Source organism: Hoplias malabaricus, chromosome 6 (genome assembly GCF_029633855.1).
Source record: "Hoplias malabaricus isolate fHopMal1 chromosome 6, fHopMal1.hap1, whole genome shotgun sequence".
NCBI lineage: Eukaryota > Metazoa > Chordata > Actinopteri > Characiformes > Erythrinidae > Hoplias > Hoplias malabaricus.
Window position 1 is genome coordinate 2,476,420 of NC_089805.1, and position 16,875 is coordinate 2,493,294.

The following is a 16,875-nucleotide window of genomic DNA, read 5'->3' on the forward strand; positions in this document are numbered from 1 at the left end:
ATGCGCGTGAGGGGAAATATGGCGTCTCCCGAGCGCTCAGGTGAGTGAGAGCCACTGTTTATTTTCCTCTCATCGATGTTCATGCCCGTCGCATCTACAGATGAAAGTAGAGTAGTAAAAGAAACAGAAATAACGGCAAGAGCATCGCATGCAAATGTTTCTCAGCTGCAGCTTCATGTTTGGGCTGTATCTCAAATGGCTCCATATTCCCTATGTAGTTCACTACATCTAGTAGGGTAGTGTAGTCCGCTGTAAACTCTAGTCATCACTGAGCTGCACCTACACGTCGCCATTTTTGCTGCAGCCACCACCTACAATGTATTATGGTGTGTACTTCACTATAGTTTTGCAGTAATTTGAAAAACTGGAGAATGCAGGGTGGAATATACAGCAGGTCTGTTCTATTTTCTAAAGCACAAGTAAACTCTAAATCTAGCTGTAAACTCTAGGTTTTCACCTTCATTTCAGCCCCTGCTTTTATTTAAAACTCCACTCACTCCTCTGCAACTCAAAAACCTCATTAAGAGTTAGGAAATGCATCATATGGGAATCTTTGTACAAATATCTTTGGGACACATAGACACACAAACATTATGTAATAATATATAATATACAGTCATTGGAATGACAGATAAATAAATTAATTCAATATCTGTAATAGGGCGGCACGGTGGCGCAGCAGGTAGGTGTCGCAGTCACACAGCTCCAGGGGCCTGGAGGTTGTGGGTTTGATTCCCGCTCCGGGTGACTGTCTGTGAGGAGTGTGGTGTGTTTTCTCTGTGTCTGCGTGGGTTTCCTCCGGGTGACTGTCTGTGAGGAGTGTGGTGTGTTCTCTCTGTGTCTGTGTGGGTTTCCTCCGGGTGACTGTCTGTGAGGAGTGTGGTGTGTTCTCTCTGTGTCTGTGTGGGTTTCCTCTGGGTGACTTGTCTGTGAGGAGTGTGGTGTGTTCTCTCTGTGTCTGTGTGGGTTTCCTCCGGGTGACTGTCTTTGAGGAGTGTGGTGTGTTCTCCCTGTGTCTGTGTGAGTTTCCTCCGGGTGACTGTCTGTGAAGAGTGTGGTGTGTTCTCTCTGTGTTTCCTCCGGGTTTCCTCCGGGTGACTGTCTGTGAGGAGTGTGGTGTGTTCTCTCTGTGTCTGTGTGGGTTTCCTCCGGGTGAGAAACCCATATATACCCAGATGAAACCCAGATGAAAGACATGGGCATAACACATCACTCCTCACACGGTTACCCGAAGCAGGGCTTGAACCCACAGCCCCAGGACCCTAGAGCAGCGTGATGGTAGCATTATGTAACATTCTACTTGTATGTTTAGTCCCTTTAGAGAGTGTGTGTCCTGCAGATTTGCGGCTTGTCCTGCTGGGTCGAACAGGTTGCGGTAAAAGCTCAACAGGAAACACCATCCTGGGTTTTCCAGCCTTTCGAACAGATGTATCTCCAGTGTCCATCACGCAGCAGTGTGAGAGTGCGAGCGGCACAGTGGAAGGACGAACGATACAGGTACTAAAGGACTTTACGCTCAGACAAGGAACATATGTGGACAATAAATAAGCCCAAAATAAGCTTAATAACAGAACTACCTGCTATTCAGCGTCAGACATTTTTCATTTAAATATAAATACAAGCTCCGTCTTAAATGGTGCATTCATTCATTATCTGTAACCCTTATCCAGTTCAGGGTCGCAGTGGGTCCAGAGCCTACCTGGAATCATTGGGCACAAGGCAGGAATACACCCTGGAGGGGGCGCCAGTCCTTCACAGGGCAACACAGACACACACACACACTCACACCTACGGACACTTTTGAGTCTCCAATCCACCTACCAACGTGTGTTTTTGGACCGTGGGAGGAAACCGGAGCACCCGGAGGAAACCCACGCAGACACAGAGAGAACACACCACACTCCTCTCAGGTGACTCTCTGTGAGGGTTTCCTCCGGGTGCTCCGGTTTCCTCCCACGGTCCAAAAACACACGTTGGTAGGTGGATTGGAGACTCAAAAGTGTCCGTAGGTGTGAGTGTGTGTGTGTGTCTGTGTTGCCCTGTGAAGGACTGGCGCCCCCTCCAGGGCGTATTCACTGCGACCCTGAACTGGATAAATGGTAACAGATAATGAAAGAATGAGTTTGTCTCATAGGTAGCACTCAAAACACATTTTATCCACTTGCTATCAGTGTTTCACATTGCTCCTTTAATATTACACAACTCAGAATATGGCTCCACCACTGAGATATGGTTGTTGTGGACCAAATATAATTAAAGTAAATAATAAAATACTCTAATAGTATGTTGTGAGGTGTTTGTCTGCTCACAAAACTTGCTCTCAAAATGTTCCAGCGTTTATTGGTTTTAATACGTTTCTCTAAGAAGAAATTAATGTTACTGACAACTTTTTATGGGTATAAAAGTGATATTGACTTTTCACTTCACCAGATGATGTAGGCTGGCATTCCAAGCATTTAGTACTAAGCAGAAAGCCTTGTTGTTCTCATTGCTGTCTCCAGGTGATTGACACTCCAGGTTTCTTTGACACCAGTCTGTCTCCCGAGGAGGTGTGTATGGAGGTGGGACGATGTGTTATTCTCTCTGCTCCTGGACCTCATGCGTTTTTACTGGTCCTGCAGCCGGCGAGGTTGACCCCTGAACAGTGGGCAGCTCTAGACTGGCTCAGTGCTGTCTTTGGCCCGCGAGCTCTAAAACACACTATCCTCATCCTCACCTGGGCCGACCAACTGGGAGAGAAACCTGCTGAGAACTTCCTGCGTGAGAGTGAGGAGCTCTGGGAGTTCTCAGTGAAGTGTGAGGGTGGATTTCACACACTGGACAATGCCAAGGGCGGTCTGGAGCGCGACCAGGTAGACGAAGCTTCACGCTAATTGCCAGAGGCACATCAGAAAGTGGTCCTCCAAGCGTATACAGTTGTTAATTGGTTAATATGTTAATTGTTATTTTAAATTGGATTTCTTGTTGTTTTATTACATGTGGTGGAGCTGCTGAAGAAGATTGATGACATGGTGGAGAGAAATGGAGGAAGCCCTTTCACCTGTGAGATGCTGCAGCATGCGGAACGAGCCATCCTTCAAGTGCAGCAAAGGATTCTGGGAGAGAAAGGAGTGGGGCTAAAGGAAGGAGAGAAGGAGGGGCCTGAAGACATGCAGAATAGGAAAAGAGAGGAAGAGGATGCGAGGAAGAAAGCTGAGAGAGAATTTTGGTGCGAGTTGGTGACGGCCATGGGCAAGGGGGCGCTAGAGGGCTCGGGAGTGATGGAGAAAGGAAAGGGGAAAGGCAAGAAAACGAAAACCGCACAGAGGGTGATGGCTTTAGCCTCAACACCACTGTCAATCACTTCTGCTGCTAAAGTGGTGGGTGGAGCCGTCAGGGAAGGAAGCAAAGTGCTGTACAAACACAGGAAAGCACTGAGTGAAAAGCTCCAAAAGAACTTGGAAAAATGATTCGAGTCTGTATTGTGGCGTCATACACTCATTAGACACGTCACACCATTTCAGCAAACACACACCAAAATAACTCCAGTCCAGAGAGTCCCTGACATTTTGTGTGTTGTAGTTGATTTTTATGTCCATTTTTCTAAATTGGTTTCATTGCAGCTGATGACTCTACTTGGCTCCACTGGCTTTTTGGGACCTGGCAGTTTTTCCAGAAGCACAGCTCCCTCAAAAATGTAACCAATGACAGCACAAAACACTAATGGGAGTCCACACCAATGTCAGCAGTCAACATTGTTTACTCATTAGGTTTTCGCATGTTGTTCTTTGGGATGGAACACATTTTAGCCATGCACCAGTTCAGAAAGATGAGTACAGTGGAACCTCTACTAACAAACTTTCCAAGATACGAACCGGTCATTTCAATATTTTTTGCCTCCACCAACGAACCACGACTCTAGAAACGAACCCGAGCCTCCTCCGAGCCGGCGGCTGGAAATGGCCACTGACCCCAATAGGCGAGTCTCCCAGCGCCCCCAGACTTGAGTGAGCTTTTAAGATTAGCACATTGTAGCTTTAGCAATTTAGCATTAGTGTAAATAGCAGACATGGAAATTCGTGCTAAGTTAAGCCATATCTACGCTTCGTCTCCCCACATTCACCGCCTACTCTCCGTTATTCCCCCCACCCCCCACCTCCCGTCATACAGCCAGTGCCTGTGTTACTGCTCCAGCCAGTCGTCACGTCTTCAAGGTAGCGATGTGTAACCACTTACAACTTTATTATTTCTTTTTTATTACTGTTACCACTGTATTTCTCTTTTATTTTTAGTAACGCTACATGTATTTTTTTTTACTAATTTGAGAGTGTTGTAAACATAGATCAGTGCAAAAATAGTGACTTTCGGGGCGGGGGCTGGAACACATTCATTACTTTTCCATTATTTTAAATGGGGAAAACTGACTGGAGAAACGAACTTTTCCACTTACGAACCGGGTCACGGAACGGATCAAGTTCGTAGGTAGAGGTTCGACTGTATAGTTTTATTTTCGAATCCTAGGAATGTTTATAACACTTCAAAAGTCGTAATTATACGAGCTGTAGTCTGAATCAGATAAAAAGAAATGTGATCACTGATGTAGCTTAGAGATTTTACAAATGCCTAGTTTGTGCTGGATGTCTGCATCTCATTATGATTGACAAGTCTCTCTGGCCAATCAGCGCTCTACAATGTTTGTGTGTCATGTTCAGACACTACTTAGCTCACCATGAGTGAGGAAGTACTACAGTACCCAGTTTCAGGTACCAGGCGCTTGATTTGCCTAATAGAAAGGCAAAAATAAATAAATAAAAGCAGAGTAGAGCCTAGCTGAGTAGAGTAGGTGCCATACAGTGGAAAAGCACCATATGTCAGGCTCTCTGTAGCGTTTAAGTTATAAAGTTATAGACAATTGTTTCACAATATTGTCTGGAAGTGTCTGAAATTAACTGCTAGTGTTGTGCTTTTTCACTTGTGTCCCTTGCCACCATTAAAAGTACTTCAGACTGGACTGGGTTCGATTCCCGCTCCGAGTGACTGTCTGTGAGGAGTGTGGTGTGTTCTCTCTGTGTCTGCGTGGGTTTCCTCCGGGTGACTGTCTGTGAGGAGTGTGGTGTGTTCTCCCTGTGTCTGCGTGGGTTTCCTCCGGGTGACTGTCTGTGAGGAGTGTGGTGTGTTCTCCCTGTGTCTGCGTGGGTTTCCTCCGGGTGACTGTCTGTGAGGAGTGTGGTGTGTTCTCCCTGTGTCTGCGTGGGTTTCCTCCGGGTGACTGTCTGTGAGGAGTGTGGTGTGTTCTCCCTGTGTCTGCGTGGGTTTCCTCCGGGTGACTGTCTGTGAGGAGTGTGGTGTGTTCTCCCTGTGTCTGCGTGGGTTTCCTCCGGGTGACTGTCTGTGAGGAGTGTGGTGTGTTCTCCCTGTGTCTGCGTGGGTTTCCTCCGGGTGACTGTCTGTGAGGAGTGTGGTGTGTTCTCCCTGTGTCTGCGTGGGTTTCCTCCGGGTGACTGTCTGTGAGGAGTGTGGTGTGTTCTCCCTGTGTCTGCGTGGGTTTCCTCCGGGTGCCTGTCTGTGAGGAGTGTGGTGTGTTCTCCCTGTGTCTGCGTGGGTTTCCTCCGGGTGCTCTGGTTTCCTCCATTAAACGGGTTAATGCGCAGACCCTGTATATTCTGAACCAAACTCTACAATATATCTCTCATCAATCGTAACATTCTTGCTCTATTTGGATGTTTTATCATAACACACCTGCGCTTCAAACAATCACAGCTTTTTTATAATTGAATCCAGTCTGTTGCAAGTGTAGCTTATAACACGTCTGACATGAGAAAAGCCAAAAGCTCTACATCTTTATAGGAATACACCAGCATCTTTCAACCTATAGTGTCAATTACTGTGAATAATAAGGAATAGAAAATAGAAAACTCACTAAATATAAAAACATAACAGAAGACAAAGGACTGGCGCCCCCACCAGGGTGTATTCCCTCCTTGCGCCCAATGATTCCAGGTAGACTCTGCACCCACCGCGACCCTGAACTGGATAAGGGTTACAGATAATGAATGAATGAATAACAGAAGCCAGTGGCCAGGTGATGAAGTGACTGTGTGTAATCAAACGCATGCCGATGGCTGATAGGAGTTTAAGTGGAAAAATGCACGATTAGTTCTTCATTCCTTCAGGTGCCTCTTGGCTTTGTTCGACAGATTTTTGATTCAGACAACATTCAGTTTGTTAGTAGAAGAGAGATTTTATTGTTTTGAACGTGATGAAAAAAGTATTTTCGTGGTTTTTTTCTATTGTAACAAATTGACATATGGAAAGTAAATGAATGAATTAATTAATTACGTAACTAGTTATTAATTATGAAATGACATTTAAACGGAATATCAAAACTAAAAGGTGCTGGAGTGGAGCGTAAGGAAATGTAAGAGAACTCCAGTCCTTGTTTAGCGCAGGAGTTTTCACATCGGGACCTTGATCTCAGTTTCTGGATTCGTTTAAATGCATCTCCTAGTGTCTATGAAAGTAGATTTAAAATCCAGAAGATAAAGGTGTACACTATTGATTTAAAGACTTTTGTTTCAGACACGGAACACTAGGCGAATAACAAAAAAATAAAAATGCTAGAATGTAGGCCGCTCAGAAAAAGCACCTGTTCAAAAAGTCCCTTTAAAACTCATTTAAAACACACACACACACACACACACACACTGCTGAACGGCGCATCCACGCTAACATGCAAAAACACACCCCCACGCATGAACAATCACAATCTAGAAAAGGAAGACGGTGTATTTTGTGCTCTTTAACTCAGGAGTAATAAGGCATTTATAAAACGTTACATTTCTGAAGGCTGTACAGTAAGGCACTTCTCCCACACTCTGTGGGGTTATGATTTAAAGAATAAGGCAGTACAGAACGCTAATTACACTAAAAATAAGCAGATGACCCCCATGCAAACAGTTGGCTACTAGTTTTCGTTCAGTTAGCCACGTTATGAGTTGGGTTTAGCTATTCGTTTTAACTGCGGCCGGTGTGGGATTTGTAGGTGTTTTCAATCTTGATGGAGTACGGCCGCTGTAGTTGTAGGTGGGCGAAGAAATGTTGCCAAGCAAATGCGGAGTGATTGGGAACGGAGTGAAATGTGGTGGGGCCAGGGCTGCTCTTCACACTGGCATGGGCAGAGAGATCTTCCCACTTCCCCTGAGAACTAGAGAGAGAGAGAGGGAGAGAGAGAGAGAGAGAGAGAGAGAGAGAGAGAGAGAGAGAGAAATAGAGAGAGAGAGATAAAGAGAAAGGGAAAGGGAGAGAGAGAGAAAGGGAAAGAGGGAGAAAGGGAAAGAGAGAGAAAGGGAGAGAGAGAGAGAGAAAGAAAGGGAGGGGGAGAGAGAGAAAGAGAGAGATAAAGAGAAAGGGAAAGGGAGAGAGAGAAAGGGAAAGAGGGAGAGAGAAAGGGAAAGAGAGAGAAAGGGAGAGAGAGAGAGAGAGAAAGAAAGGGAGGGGGAGAGAGAGAGAAAGAGGGAGGGAGAGAGAGAGAGAGGGAGGGAGAGAGAGAGAGGGAGAAAGGGAAAGGGGGAGAGAGATAGAGAGAGAGAGAAAGAAAGGGAGGGAGAGAGAGAGAAAGAAAGGGAGGGAGAGAGAGAGAAAGAAAGGGAGGGAGAGGGAGAGAGAAAGGGGGAGAGAGAGAAAGGGGAGAGAGAGAGAAAGGGGAGAGAGAAAGAAAAAGGGAAATAGAGAGAGAGAGAAAGGGAAAGAGAGAGAGAAAGGGAAAGAGAGAGACAGATAAAGGCAGAGAGAGAAAGAAAGAGAGAGAAAGAGGGGGTGTTGGGAGAACGACAGAATCAGTCTTCTGATCTTTACTTTGTCTTCCTTGGTTTCTGCATTTTGCTTTTAGACAAAGCAGCTGAATACAAATTTTTATTAGCCTATATCGCTAATCTTCATAAGCCTTTTACAGGGGTTGGACAATGAAACTGAAACACCTGGTTTTAGAGCACAGTAATTTATTAGTGTGGTGTAGGGCCTCCTTTTGCGGCCGATACAGAGTCAGTTGGTCTTGGGAATGACATACACAAGTCCTGCACAGTGGTCAGAGGGATTTGAAGCCATTCTTCTTGCAGGATAGTGGCCAGGTCTCTACGTGATGCTGGTGGAGGAAATCGTTTCCTGACTCGCTCCTCCAAAACACCCCAAAGTGGCTCAATAATATTTAGATCTGGTGACTGTGCAGGCCATGGGAGATGTTCAACTTCACTTTCATGTTCATCAAACCAGTCTTTCACCAGTCTCGCTGTGTGTATTGGTGCGTTGTCGTCCTGATACACGGCACCGCCTTCAGGACACAGTGTTTGAACCATTGGATGCACATGGTTTTACTGGTGCAGTGTGGAGTTAATGAAGATTGTCCACCAGGCTGCTCCAATTTAGCCCTGACACCTCCCACACTACAATGACAGGTGTTTCACTTTTATTGTCCAACCCCTGTATTTCATGCTGATATATAAATGTGTCAAATAAACAATTCCCAATATTCCTGATCTTACGTAACTTAGTAAAGAATAACCCATTCTAGTGTTGTTATATGACAGTGTGTCCCAGGCTCACCTCTGGTGAAGTAAAGGTAGAAGAAATCGCAGTAGAAGATGGTCTGAACCACTCCAGAGACAACGGCGATCTGATCAAAGAAGTCCTCCTGGTGGTAGCGCCACACCCAGTTGGCCAGGTAGAGGGCGCGGTACAACCCCAGGAAGAACAGGTAATGTGTGGTGATTGACTCCGCCTCCCCAGTCTTAGTGATCATAAACAACTGAGGCAAGATGGCCACAGACTCCAGGTAGATGGAGAACGTCCAGAGAATCTGCAACAGCACACAGAGAAGCAGAGGGGGTTTAATCTCTGGAGGTCAAGCTATAATTAGTGGCTTTTACACTGAAGGGAACACTAAAATAACACATCCTAGATCTCAATGAACGAAATATTCCAGTTGAAAATCTTTATTCATTACATAGTGGGATGCGTTGAGAACAAAATAACAAAAATGATGAATGTAAATCGGGCGCAGCAGGGAGTGTCGCAGTCACTCAGCTACAGGGACCTGGAGGTTGTGGGTTCCATTCCCACTCTGGGTGACTGTCTGTGAGGAGTGTGGTGTGTTCTCCCTGTGTCTGCGTGGGTTTCCTCCGGGTGACTGTCTGTGAGGAGGTAGGCTCTGGACCCACTGTGATCCTGAACTGTATAAGTGCTTACAGATAATGGATGGATGAATGAATGTAAATCAAAATTATTATCCCATGGAGGTCTGGAAAATCATACTCCAAATGAAAGTGGAAAATCAAATTACAGGTTGATTCAACTTCAGCCTCAAGACAAGTTCAAATGAGGCTCAGTAGTCTGTTTGTGACCTCCACGTGGCGGTTTGGCTTCCCTACAACGCCTGGGCATGTTCCTGATGACGTGTTGGATGTTGGTGGATGTTCTCCTGAGGGTTCTCCTCCTAAACCCGGATTAAACCATGAGTCAACTCCTGGACAGTGGTGCAACGTGGCATTGGTGGATTGAGCAAGACATGATGTCCCAGATGTGCTCGATTGGATTCAGGTCTGTGGAAGGAGCAGGCCAATCCATAGCATCAATATTGTCATCATGCAGGAACAGTTGACACATGAGGCCTAGCATTGTCATGCATCAGAAGGAATCCAGGGCCCACTGCACCACCATATGGTCTCACAATGTGTCTGAGGATCTCATCCCAGCACCTAATGGCAGTCAGGGTACCTCTGGATAGCACATGGAGGGCTTCGCCACCCTCCAAAGAAATGCCTCCCCACACCATTACTGACCCACTGCCAAACCAGTCACTGCTGGAGGATGTTGCAGACAGCAGAACCTTCTCCACAGCATCTCCAGAACGTCTGCCACAAGTGCTCAGCGTTAACCTGCTCTCATTTGTGAAGAGCACAGGGCCCCAATTGCGAAGCTGCCTATCTTGGTGTTCTCTGGCAAATGCCAGTCACCCTGGGTTGGGTTGTGGACATCGGACCCTCATACCACCCTCATGGAGTCTTTTTTGCAGGGCTCTGGCACTGCTCTTCCTGTTCCTCCTTGCACAAAAGAGGAGGTAGCGGTCCTGCTGCTGGATTGTTGCCCTCTTACAGCCCCCTCCACGTCTCCTGGTCTACTGGCCTGTCTCCTGGTATCTCCTCCATGCTCTGGACACTGTGCTGACAGAAATAGCAAACCTTCTTGCCACAGCTCACACTGGTGTGCCATCCTGGATGAGCTGCACTACCTGAGCAACTTCTGTGGGTCGTAGACACCGCCTCATGCTCCTCATTAATGAGACCACCTCTTGCTGTCTCACGTACCACCAGTGGTAAGCGTACCACAGTTTGAGAACCACTGGTCTATATCATATCATATGTTATAGACTAATTTTAGAAATATATATTTGCTTCATTACAACACGACAAAAGTCACAGTAAAACAAAAAGACTTTTCGAAATTGTACCAAACAAACTCAACTCTTAATTGGAGGCGGTTTTAAACAATTCCCAACCCATTTACATATTTGGACAGTATGACACCTGGAAGTGAAAGATAAAGGTTAGTACGAATAGATAAGGGTTAGTACTCACTCCTGCTGTACCTGAGCAACCTGACCACCAGTCTAAAAATCAGATTTGCCATTATGGACCAGCTGGGACTAGCTGGGTGTTTTACCTCCAGTGGAGTAAAAGCGTAATTCTCCAGGAACGACAGACCAGCCACAGGAACCAGCAGAAACTCCACTCTGAAGGAGTCATTCTCCGAATCATATGAGTTCCTGAAGCGCATGTAGATCAGATACACCGTGGCATAGGCCAGAAGCAGGAAAACCACCTGAGAGGAAGACAGAGGGAGATATTTCATGTAACTTAAAGCAGACTCTAAGGCTCTGTATTCTACAGAACAGGGCCCACTTTCCCAAAGACATTTATAATGTTAAGTTCATCTTAACAGGGAATATATTAATAATAATAATACATTTTATTTTTGGCACCTTTCAAGACTCTCAAGGTCACTGTACATAAAGAAAATCAAAGCAAGACAACAGGTACAAACAAAGCTAATTAAAGCAAGCTAATTAAAGAGAGGGTGACACGGCGGTGCAGCAGGTAGGTGTCGCAGTCACACAGCTCCAGGGGCCTGGAGGTTGTGGGTTCGATTCCCGCTCCGGGTGACTGTCTGTGAGGAGTGTGGTGTGATCTCCCTGTGTCTGCGTGGGTTTCCTCCGGGTGACTGTCTGTGAAGAGTGTGGTCTGTTCTCCCTGTGTCTGCGTTGGTTTCCTCCGGGTGACTGTCTGTGAGGAGTGTGGTGTGTTCTCTCTGTGTCTGCGTGGGTTTCCTCCAGGTGACTGTCTGTGAGGAGTGTGGTGTGTTCTCCCTGTGTCTGAGTGGGTTTCCTCCGGGTGCTCTGGTTTCCTCCCACAGTCCAAAAACACACGTTGGTAGGTGGATTGGCGACTCAAAAGTGTCCGTAGGTGTAAGTGTGTGAGTGAATGTGTGTGTGTGTGTGTGTCTGTGTTGCCCTGTGAAGGACTAGCGCCCCCTCCAGGGTGTATTCCCGCCTTGCGCCCAATGATTCCATGTAGACTCTGGACCCGCCATGACCCTGAACTGGATAAGGGTTACAGATAATAGATGAATGAATGAATAATTAAAGAGATACATAAAATCAAAGGACTAGGCTAAAGACTGTATGCTGTCCTGAACAGGTGGGTCTTGAGGCATGATTTAAAAATGTCCAGGGAGTCAATACTACGGATGTCCGGTGGGAGGGAATTCCAAAGACGGGGGGCGGTGCGGCTAAAAGACCCCCCCGCTCTAGACCCCATGGTGGTCAGACGGGCTGGAGGGGCAGAGAGGCTGATGGATGAGGAGGATCTAAGAGTCCGGCAGGGTCTGTTTATATGAAGGAGCTCTGTGAGGTAAGGTAATGGATGGCCTTAAAAGTACGCAATATTAAAGTCAATGCGAGATTTAACAGGGAGCCAGTGGAGCTGTTGAAGAACAGGGGAGATGTGACGAATGGATGGAGTTCTAGAGATAATACGGGCTGCAGCATTCTGAACCAGTTGATGCTCACTCTACCACTTAAGAATCTTCTTTTTTCTAAGGTGCTTTTTTGGAAACCCAGCCCAGTTCAGTGTGTTTATGTGAGTGTGTGAAATGTAAACTGCACTTTTTTTTTCCCCCTCAACAACTGCCAGTGATGATCTGGCATTAGTCTCGCAGCAGGCACTTAGAATTATGTGAGTACAACTGTTCTATAAATGTTTGGAGGAGTATGTACATGTGTGTGGATTAATGTGTGGTCTTCCTTATTGGAAAGTCCCCATATTGAAGATATTGACAAGGTCAGGGTAGGGTAAGGGTAAGGGTTGGGAAGCACAAAATGAATAGATGTGTTTGAAATGTCCCACGAAATCTTGGAGATGAGTGTGTCATGTTTTTTGCTGTGTTCTTTACCTTCATAATGGTGTTATACAAGGAAATGTAGGCGGTCAACAGGTCCAGATACCTGGCGGTGAAAACCATCGCAAACAGTACCTGAGACTTCCCTGAAATACCTGCACAACAACACAGTTACACATCAATCTAAAACATACAATAACAGGCAACACACCCATCTTCTGAATTTAGATCAATTTAAAACTGGATTATATGTTTAGTCTGTTTATGATTATGGATACTGGATGTTATTTACTATTCATAAATCCTATGTAAAATATCATATTCATGGTTCCAAACGTAGAAATAAAACACATTGTTTCCCCTTTTGTAACAGAGCCATTTTCATTTCCAAAAATCACAAAGCTACTACTCTTTTTTATGAGCATCTATATTGAATATTTATGTATAAATTTGTTGTATTAATTTTTTAATTAATTAATTGTTTGCCCTGACGGTACTGTAATTGTTGCATTATTCTTTTTCCAATCATTTGTAAACACCCCGTATATTTACAGTATAATTCACTATAAAGTTTGTAAAACGTCTATAAAAAGGCTCTGCCCACAGAATAGAGCGCTCAGGCCAATATACTCAGTGCCCAAATTTGGTTAGAGGGATATAAAGCCACAAAATACTGGACTTCGTAGCTCTGTCAAACACATGCTATGCTAATATGCTAATACTGCAGGAGAAAAGCAGGAATGAAATTGTTATGCCCGTGTCGGCCGCCAGAGGGCGATGTAACTTACACAGAGCGCAGGAATGCGCAGCTGCCTTTATTATGTGTTTTTGCAGCTGTATAGTAAGGGGGTGTTTTTAATGGCAGAGTTTTCCCGTTTAAGATGATCATTTAAGCCCAAACATGGTCTGTCCAATAGGAGTGTCCCCTAGTTCTTCACCTTTATGACAGGCTTGTGGTTATATACTCGCCCTGTCAAAATGAACTTGGATTTCCAATGTCCAAAGGTCAAGAACGGCACCCTAGTCTTCAGCAATCATAATGTAAACAACAGATATGACAAGCTTAAGCTGAGAAACCCTGCTTTGTGTTGGACAGACTTGAATTTGGCCTTAAATGTGACATACTGTGTCCCAATTACGGTGGCCTAGAAGGGCAAAATATATTTACAAATATAAAAACACATTTACAAGCTGTGAAACACTTTTACCAGCACGAAACATTTTTATACGGCCAAAACACTTTTACAAACGATAATTCAGACGGAAAGGGCAGGTTCAATATACAGGAAGTGCTGCTGACATTTGTCAGTCAAACAGGGAAGAAGTGAATGGAGTTTGGGAGGGTAATTACAAGCCTTTGTGTTTTGGGCTGGTAAAAGCGTTCCACAACTTGTAAATTTGTTTTCATTCATTCATTCATTCATTCATTCATTATCTGTAACCCTTATCCAGTTCCGGGTCGTGGTGGGTCCAGAGCCTACCTGGAATACACCCTGGAGGGGGCGCCAGTCCTTCACAGGGCAACACACACATTCACTCACACACTCACACCTACGGACACTTTTGAGTCGCTAATCCACCTACCAACGTGTGTTTTTGGACTGTGGGAGGAAACCGGAGCACCTGGAGGAAACCCACGCGGACACGGGGAGAACACACCACACTCCTCACAGACAGTCACCCGGAGGAAACCTACGCGGACACAGAGAGAACACACCACACTCCTCACAGACAGTCACCCGGAGGAAACCCACGCAGACACAGGAAGAACACACCACACTCCTCACAGACAGTCACCCGGAGCAGGAAAACGAACCCACAACCTCCAGGACCCTGGAGCTGTGTGACTGCGACGCTACCTGCTGCGCCACCGTGCCGCCATAAATTTGTTTTTATTTTTGTAAATTTTTTTTGCCCTTCTCAGCCACCATACCCTATGCCTTAAATTTACAAGGTGTTAGTCAAACTCTTGTGACATACTTTGTTCAAAATACCACAAAGATCAAACAAGCCAGCACCATCCTCACACAATCTAAACAGTCTTTTTAGAATGACATTCTAAAAAGTGCCTGTTCCTTTAAATGACAAGCTGCAAACTTCTCATCCCCAAGCAAGCAGCAGCGTCAGGTGCGGCACAGGGAGGCTCTGGTTTTTGGTTGTTTTAACTTGGTTCTCTTCTTTTTCCACTTCATGCCATTTTTGGCTTGGTTCACTTATAATTTCACTCATACTGTGGCTGCTTGCATGGCTTAACCCCACCTTTGTATGCTCACAATAAAATGGGACCTGTGAAGTGATAAAAGATACGCAGATGGGGATGTTCCAAGTTCCCCATAGTGGAGGTCAGGAATTCAGCAAAATCAGAACATCTAGTTGAATTCACTGTTATTTTGCCCTAGACTGGGTTTTCCTAATACACAATTTGTGGGTTGATAGGCTCTAGGTTCTTTTAATGGGCAAAGGCACATGCAAATTTTAATTAAACCATTTGTCATGTTTAACCTCTCTGGGTAACTTGTTTTGTAGGTTTAATTGGTATTAAGGGCAGCGCAGCAAGTAGTGTCACAGTCACACAGCTCCAGGGACCTGGAGGTTGTGGGTTTGAGTCCCGCTCCGGGTGACTGTCTGTGAGGAGTGTGGTGTGTTCTCCCTGTGTCTGCGTGGTTTCCTCCGGGTGACTGTCTATGAGGAGTGTGGTGTGTTCTCCCTGTGTCAGTGTGTGTTTCCTCCGGGTGACTGTCTGTGAGGAGTGTGGTGTGTTCTCTCTGTGTCTGTGTGGGTTTCCTCCGGGTGACTGTCTGTGAGGAGTGTGGTGTGTTCTCCCTGTGTCAGTGTGTGTTCCTCCGGGTGACTGTCTGTGAGGAGTGTGGTGTGTTCTCCCTGTGTCAGTGTGTGTTTCCTCCGGGTGACTGTCTGTTGAGGAGTGTGGTGTGTTCTTTCTGTGTCTGCGTGGGTTTCCTCCAGGTGACGGTCTGTGAGGAGTGTGGTGTGTTCTCCCTGTGTCAGTGTGGGTTTCCTCCAGGTGACTGTCTGTTACGAGTGTGATGTCTTCTTTCTGTGTCTGCCTGGGTTTCCTCCGGGTGACTGTCTGTGAAAAGTTTGGTGTGTTCTCTCCGTGTCCGCGTGGGTTTCCTCTGGGTGCTCCGGTTTTCTCCCACAACCCAAAAAAACACACGCTGGTAGGTGGATCGGCAACTCAAAAGTGTGTGTGTGTGTGTTGCCCTGCGAAGGACTAGCGCCCCCTCCAGGGTATGTTCCTACCTTGTGCCCAATGATTCAGGTTAGGCTCTGGACCCACCGCGACCCTGAACTGGATAAGCACTTACAGATTATAAATGAATGAATGAATTTGGTATGAAGCTATCTGGTTAAATAGCAATGTACAATCTTTAGTTTGAATTTAAAAGCTGTCTGGTCAACTATTTTGACAGGTTTAATTAAGTTTGGACTTAAACGGTCAGTTTAACCACATGAAAGTAGTCATTTTGGGATTAAGCTAACTGTTTAATCAGCTTTAAACAGTTAGCCTGAGGTCAAAAGGCTCAAGCTCCATGGATAACGAGTCTGACAGGCTTGAATTTGGGTTTGAGTTGTTTAAGAAAGGCTAGAGTGTGAGCTTAAAGTATGTAGTTGTTTTTATTTAACATGTTTGGCCTGAAACTAAGCTAAACAGCCCAACCTCAAGCACGTCCAACAGAGGAACAGTAATAACAGCTTTAATTTAATCTGGACTTTACCTGCGCATGATTTGGACCTCCATATCTTAAGGAAGAGTATGATGATCGCCGCTAGATGCGACACGTCACCAGCCAGACGAAACACATTCATCCTGGCTCTGGTCTGTGGAGGGAGAGTGGGGTCCTGGCTCTGCTCTGGTCTGCGCAGATTCTCGTACGTTGTCAGCTAGTTTTGCAGCTCCTGCTGGTCTCAGGTTTACCCGGGGAAATCTTGAATCTATTCCCGCAGATCTCCAGCTCAAGGGACATGCAGTCTTTATTTTTTCTGCAGCTCTCTCCTTACCTGGTTTCCTTCAGCTCGAGCACCCTCTTCCGCGCAGGATCAGGGTTTTTTGGTCACGTTTCAATGCGTACCGTTAATCGGTGTCTGTTTGACGCGTCACAGAACTAAAACGGCCGTGTGCGTTAACGAGCGTTTCATCTCCTGTGTTTGATCTCCGCGCTCGTGCACCGCTAATCCGACTGAGCTGGGTTGGTGACGTGGCTGCGAGTAACGTCACTGAGTTGGCCGACAGAATATAAATAAAGGACCCATCTGAGCAGTTTAAAGGGAGGAGTGTGGGCTGCTTAAAGGGATACGCGATTTTATTTATTTACTGTTCAGTTCAGTTCACAATGGCTTTATTAGCATTCAAAGCATTATAATAGCAATAACAAATTATATATATATCACATGAGGAGTTAAGTGTTACTAAACACTCCAGTTAGTGAC

At 45.7% G+C, this 16,875-nt stretch overlaps 2 protein-coding genes across 2 annotated transcripts; one reads left to right on the top strand and one right to left on the bottom strand.

Moving 5' to 3' along the window:
* Positions 1 to 4,959, top strand: LOC136699349 (GTPase IMAP family member 7-like). The gene is made up of 4 exons (XM_066674007.1): positions 1 to 40; positions 1,313 to 1,497; positions 2,502 to 2,861; positions 2,988 to 4,959. Exons 1-4 carry the CDS (start codon positions 1 to 3, stop codon positions 3,447 to 3,449), a joined length of 1,047 nt encoding a protein of 348 aa, XP_066530104.1. The 3' UTR covers positions 3,450 to 4,959.
* A 1,274-nt stretch (positions 4,960 to 6,233) lies between these two features.
* Positions 6,234 to 16,637, bottom strand: kdelr3 (KDEL endoplasmic reticulum protein retention receptor 3). The gene is made up of 5 exons (XM_066674016.1): positions 16,164 to 16,637; positions 12,481 to 12,581; positions 10,693 to 10,851; positions 8,578 to 8,830; positions 6,234 to 7,183 (listed from the first exon to the last, which is right to left on the bottom strand). The coding sequence occupies exons 1-5, from the start codon at positions 16,252 to 16,254 to the stop codon at positions 7,140 to 7,142; spliced, it is 648 nt and encodes a 215-aa protein (XP_066530113.1). The 5' UTR covers positions 16,255 to 16,637; the 3' UTR covers positions 6,234 to 7,139.
* Between the last annotated feature and the right edge of the window lie 238 nt (positions 16,638 to 16,875).

Excerpts from the sequence above, each read along its gene's own strand:
- kdelr3 (XM_066674016.1), bottom strand. The coding sequence starts at position 16,254 with ATGAATGTGTTTCGTCTGGCTGGTGACGTGTCGCATCTAGCGGCGATC. Across the intron at positions 10,852-12,480 it reads TGTATAACACCATTATGAAG|GTGGTTTTCCTGCTTCTGGC; the intron begins GTAAAGAACACA and ends TCTTCCTCTCAG. Across the intron at positions 7,184-8,577 it reads CTACCTTTACTTCACCAGAG|TTCTCAGGGGAAGTGGGAAG; the intron begins GTGAGCCTGGGA and ends CTCTCTCTCTAG.
- LOC136699349 (XM_066674007.1), top strand. The coding sequence starts at position 1 with ATGCGCGTGAGGGGAAATATGGCGTCTCCCGAGCGCTCAG. Across the intron at positions 1,498-2,501 it reads TGGAAGGACGAACGATACAG|GTGATTGACACTCCAGGTTT; the intron begins GTACTAAAGGAC and ends TGCTGTCTCCAG. Across the intron at positions 2,862-2,987 it reads AGCGCGACCAGGTAGACGAA|CTGCTGAAGAAGATTGATGA; the intron begins GCTTCACGCTAA and ends CATGTGGTGGAG.